Here is a 6,122-nt window from a genome sequence, read left to right as displayed (position 1 = left end):
CGAGCCTCCCTTTGTGCCGAGGCAGGGTCACTGCTCTTCACCGCACAATGTGGACACTCCAGAAACGGCGAGGAGCCACACGTTTACCCCCCGCACCGCCACCGCACACCGCTCCGCTGGCACTGCCGCCGCTCACCGTCCTCCATCAGCCTCGCCGTCGGACGAGTCCGGCATTAACGCCTTCTCCTATGCGCATTTTCATTGAGTTTAAAACACCGAGGCCTGCTTCTGCTTCTTTTTTTCCCTTTAAATACCCCCCTCAGCGGTAATATAACGCACCCTTCTCCTCCTCCCCCCGGCCTTTTAACGTTAGCTAGCTCCCAATTATGTTTATGGTCGCTTTTGTTTTAGCCGGCCCCTTTTGTGTGCTTCACCCCCACAAATGTTGACCTCCTTGCTCTGACAAAGCAATTAAGTGATGTCTTATGCCACACACACCTCTTAACTTGTGTCCGTTGTTATTTTTGAGGGGATATACGGACCCTGGCATCTCGAAACCGGGTACGTTTCAGCCGTTGGTGTCCTTACCGTCACCGTGAAACGCCCCCCCCCCCCTCATAGAAAGACGACCTATCCCCCGCTTCAGTTGATCGCTTTTATTCATTTCGTGCCTATCAGAGAGCTTAAATCTATCAGTTTTGCTTTTAAAAAATAAGTTCATGGTATTTATTCAAGCCCAGGGGCGTTTCCAGGATTTAGAAAAACAAAACAAAAAACAGGTAGCATATTGGGGGGGGGGGCAGAAAAAATCTGAATCAGAAAAACGTTGAGAAAAACATGTTGGGTACCAATTTCAGGCTCATGGTGTGACATGAAAAATGGTGCTTAACCACAGATTGGGATTTATTTTAAATTTTTTTGTAAAGTGGCAACACAGTCAAAGGGTAGCAACTAACAGCAACCAGACACTGCTGACAATCAGCTGCATTCAGTAACTTCAAGAGGACAGATGCAACTGTGAGGCTTGAGATTGACATTTGAATGTGGTAAATGCATTAGAGGATTACCTTGCTACAAAGCATTTTGCCAAATTGCAGTATTTGCTCGTTGTCCGTTGCTTTGTCACTGATGGTTTGTTGCTATTGGACATTCCCATCTCTGGTCAGTCACCTCTACCTTAGAATGTCCACTTCGCACCACCCCGTCTAAATCACTGGATATGGTTTTCATTTGCCATGTTGCTGCCAGTTATGTTCTTTTTTTTTCCCCCTTTCTTTTTTGGGCACCCCCTGGTGCATGCCCGCCAATTTCATAACTTTTAATGCAACATAATTACATGAAAAAGTAAGGGCTTGAATAGAGGTGGATATAGAATAGAAAATTAGCTTCACTGTGCACTGTGAAAACCCATCAGCTGGTATTCTCCTGACATCACTGATGATCAGAAATGGAGGGAAAGTTTACTGAGATCATTTGAAGGCAACTAGCTCGGACTCTTTCTTTGATGCTTTTTAGATGAAGAAAAGAAAAGAAGCATAGGGCCTCTGCAGGACTTCATGTTACTGTAATTTGACTCGCGCTATCGGCCTTACTCCTTATCCTTTTGACTCCTTGGGGTGAACACTCATGGGTTTTTAACGCAAATGTATTCATGCAAGTAATGCAAAACTTACATCACTAGCTTTACTGCGTGTAACTTTTAACATGAATTTAATCTAAAAGGTCATTATTATTATCAGTTTGGGTTTTTTTAAATGGTTTAAAACCTCCCAAGGTGAGCTCAAGTTATCAGCTGAATCATCTGAAGTTCGGCAAGCACTGGGCAGCACTTTCATGAAATACCAGCTATTGCCACTAGATGAAGCATTGTAGGAAATTCTTAATTATAAAGATTTCCTGGCAAAAGCACAGGCAAGTTTCTTGAGGAAATGGAGACTAGAGGTACAAAGAATTGCCAAAAGTAAAAAGAACAAAACATTTTAAGTTGCCCAGAGGTAAAATGATGCCCCCTGGTGGTAAGGTTTTAGATAACTTACAAAACGTAACATAGCATAGGAAAAGTAGATTTATTTGTTTAAAATCTGCAAAAGAATATGTAAATAATTTTCAGTCGGGGCTGAAGCCACCCCACGGCCCCCACTCTGGACACACCCCTGTTCCTGCGTTGTCTTTGTCGTTTGTAAACAAATGAGCAACAGAACCAGGGTAGTGTATTGATATTTATATTTTTCATCCACAAAGAGCTTTCTGTGTCTCAAACTACTACCACATTATCCAGTAAAGAAGAGGAGAGAGTATGACACAGAGCAGTGACAGGACCTCTAGTTTGTTTTAGAAATCTAGGCCAGTGGAGTCTACCTAATGACTGCTCTGTCTGTAACCCCTAGCAGATGATTGGGTGAATGTCTCATTATATTCTTAACAGGGGCCTTATACATGTGTAATCTGCTGCACTGTAAGCTTTGACAAATGTCTTTTCATCAGCTTTCACTCTGCACAATTTTAACCCTCGCCCACACCCAGCTTTTGATTTAGATTAAGTACATTTTGCTGTCCCCAAGTCTACCCAACTATCAGACATTGTGGAAACTTGCAACCTATTAATATTTGCATGTTCATTTATTGCTTTAGGGCCCACGATGTCCAGCGAAGTGCAGAGACCAGACGACAGCCCCAGCACAAGCGGGGGAAGCTCGGATATTGAGCAACGGGAATCGGTACCTGCTGAACAGGAGCGAGAGCAAGCACAGCCCAAAAAGAAGGAGACTAAGATCTCGAGTAAAACCGCTGCTAAACTTTCAACTAGTGCCAAGAGGTAAGAAAAGAAGAGAGGGCTTGAATCTGGCTTTGAGAGCCGAGCGTTTACACAGGAGTTGTTTGTTAAACTGAAGGCCTCTCCCCCTTCTTGTGCCCCAGGGGTGTGAAGTAATATAAAAAGACTGCAGTCCCACAGGCATTGTCATTTCAAACATCCACGCGATTCAGTGTGCCGCTTAACCCACAGAAAGGAAGAAACTCACCCAGCTCTGCGCTGAGGTGTCACTGCTGTCATTTATAAAGAGAGATTCTCGTTCCAGCCTGTTTGTTCGACTGGATGCGCCTCGTGCTCCACAGCCTACACCACCACCAACACTTACCTCCAACCAGTCTTCGCACTTATTCCCAAAAAAGACAGCCGATGAGAGAATTATGCAACCACTTGGCTTAGGCCACTGAGTCTTTTTATAACAGAGACTGACATTATGAACATCTCTGGGGGGGGTTTGTAAGCAGAAAAAGCCAAAACATGGGCGGACTTCAGCGTTGTTTTTGTGCAGCAGTGCCTGAATCCCAATTTTCTGGTTATCTGTAGCAAATGATCAAAGCTGTCTAATTTATCCTCGTGCTTAATAAACAGATAATAGGAGTACTTAATCTGGTTATATTTGCGATCTAACACTTGAAATCTGCACTGTTATAAACTGTAAGTAGTTTTACTTTTACCCAAGCAAGCATGACTGATTTGCATATATTTAAGGCAACTATCAACAATTGTCCAAAACCGCAACTTCTGTTCACTTCTCAGTTTCTTTTTTTCTTGGTGGTGTGGCTGATGTGGAAGCTGCTGGCCAATAATTGACTTGTTTTAAACAGGAGGGTGGAAAGAAATCACACCAACGGACTAGTCTAAAAGTAAGAAAACATTTGGCAATCAAAGCTGAGCACAAGCTAATGGACAAAATTACATGCTCTCCATAGACGTATTGCATTTTTATTATGAGCTATTTGAAACAGTTAATTGTATTCTTAAGAAACCAAATCATATTTTTAATATCACTAAAATGTGTGGCACAAATTAGTAATTACTTCTTTCCTCGCGCGGATGTGCCGAATAAGGCTGCACTTGGCAATAACCAGTAGTATCACTGCAGGAGCGGAAGGAGAGGAGGTTAATGTGCACCTACTATTGTAGCACTGTCCACCCTCCATAATGCACGTGTGGCCCAAGTGGGTGGATGCTGGAAGTTAGACTATTTCTAACTTCCAGCATGAAGAGACTTTTACATGCTGACATACAATTATGGCTGAAAAGAAAAGTGGGTGGATATTAGGTGAAAGTGAAAAGGTGGAATTACATCATGACATATTTTGGCTCTTTGCTTCCTTACCTTCTTCACAGTTCTACTAACTCCTTCAGCCTGTTTTTAGATGTTTAAAATGTTGCACCTGCCTGTCCTCCACTCTTCATCATGCCAAACAACACACAGCAGCTTTCCACTGACAAAGCAAGCGTCTCTCCAAGTACAATCTTATTACTCTGTAACTCAAAAATCAATCAAACTGTCAGAAATATCCTTCTGTTTTCTCCCATGATGCTGATAAATCAGTGTAACCGCTTCCCACACACACACAAGCATGAGCTTGTCATGTCAATGTTGGTTGTTTGTGGAGCTTCTGAATGAAACTATAGTGAAGCATGTTCAGTTTAGTATGACTCTCATGAAAATGATCATATTAAAGCATCAATAATTATATCATCATCAGTGTGGAGAACTGTATTGCAAAGCCACACTGTTATTACACATATTACATGTCAGCAGGTTAAATATCAGGGCTGACATACAGCCAGTCATTGTCTATATGAACCTATTGCAGAACTTTCCACCTAACTTGAGGGGAAGTTCACATCTTCCCCTGACAGGGAGGGTGAGGAGCACCGCAGCCCCGATTAGTGGTGGGCACGATTGTAAAATCACAGAAAACTGTTCCCTGGTGTTGGCATTTAATAAAATAAAGACAATTAATATAAACAGTTAGTATTTTAGGTGCAGACTATCGAGGGCAGCAATGTCTAATTGCGTAGTCGACCACAGGCGTGGACACTTGATTATGATTTAAGCAGACTCGACATCAGTACTGTAGTATCATATTGAGTTTTTAGAATCTCATTTATAAGCCATTTAATAGGGGAAAAAAAGGTGTTTTCTAGTTGAGTAAACGGAATCCTAATTACAAGAAAAACTTTCTTTTAGGGGAAAGGCCAGAACCTCTTTGGAGGTCGTCTGCATCTCTTTTTCCGTTAGAGATTTGGGTTAAAGGCAACCACACCTCTTTGAAAGCTTTTGTATCACTGAATAAATGCACCAAGGAAATCTCCACTCTTTCAGATGAATTTTAATTTGCAAATCTTTCTTTTGCAGGATTCAAAAAGAGCTTGCGGAAATAACACTAGACCCACCTCCCAACTGCAGGTAAGATGTTACACATTCGGAGCATTGCTGTAATGACTCATAACCCTGAGTGTAGATGGTAAAGCTGATATGGGCAGCAGCAGCAATGTGCTGTTTTCATGGCTTTTCTCTGGGAAAAAAAAAAGGAGATGTAATGCAGTTGTGTTTTTGTAACTCACCGCATACTGCTGCTGTTTGTTTGTATTTTTTGTTTGGTGTATTCGAGTGACTTAAGGCCACTGTGGAGTTGTTGTTGCTGCTGCTGCATAATGCATGCTGCCTTTTTTTTTTCTTTAGATGACAGTATTCTGGTCCTCTGAAATGGTGGAAAACAAGTGTGCGGTGTGACTTTAAAACCTGTTTCGATTCTCGTGTGGGTCCCCCCCCCCCCCCCCCCCAGCTCGCTGCGCTGGGGATTTACCACAGACAATGGTTATTATGTGCCACTGTCGCGGCTCTGAGCCTTTTGAGGAAGAGATACGGTCGCGAGCGAGCGGCAGGCCACATGTGCATCGGTCTCTGCGGACATGACAAAAGGCATACCTTTGGGAGGAAGCCAGCTTTTATTAACCCAAACCACACAAAGTGACACTGTCATTGATTGTGCCTGTGTTTATTACTGCACAATAATTACTCTCTGAATCAGCACTCGACTGCAAATTAAGAAAGAAAATGGACGCCAGTGTTTGTTGACACTTGTGGGAGATGCTGATGTTTTCTGACCACTGTGATTGGCTATATCCGTTCAGGCACCTGCTTAAAATGATTAAGGAAAACCGCTTTGTGTGACTCATCTGGCAATTTGAAATTACTACACCCTAGACGGCCTTGTTTATTGCATGAATTAATCACCCCTGCTGGGTCTCATCAGAAGCCCACCATCATTAACGATAAACATTGAGCTAACCTTTTCATTTCAGCTCACGGCTCGGTTTTGTTATTGTACCGGGGGCTAAAAGAGATGTTGTTTTT

General features: G+C 42.7%; 1 protein-coding gene across 1 annotated transcript in view; it reads left to right on the top strand.

Moving 5' to 3' along the window:
• The window catches only part of LOC113031613 (ubiquitin-conjugating enzyme E2 E2), a 36,325-nt gene that overhangs the window by 533 nt on the left and 29,670 nt on the right, over window positions 1–6,122 (top strand). The window contains exons 2-3 of the mRNA XM_026183846.2: window positions 2,572–2,755; window positions 5,121–5,171. Coding sequence (XP_026039631.1) covers window positions 2,580–2,755; window positions 5,121–5,171 — 227 coding nt within the window. The 5' untranslated portion in view covers window positions 2,572–2,579. The remainder of the gene's footprint in view (window positions 1–2,571; window positions 2,756–5,120; window positions 5,172–6,122) is intronic.

The sequence above is a fragment of the Astatotilapia calliptera genome, chromosome 11 (genome assembly GCF_964374335.1).
Source record: "Astatotilapia calliptera chromosome 11, fAstCal68.1, whole genome shotgun sequence".
NCBI classification, from domain to species: domain Eukaryota; kingdom Metazoa; phylum Chordata; class Actinopteri; order Cichliformes; family Cichlidae; genus Astatotilapia; species Astatotilapia calliptera.
Note: the sequence above shows the minus strand (reverse complement) of the source record. Positions and strands in the feature narration are given on the sequence as shown.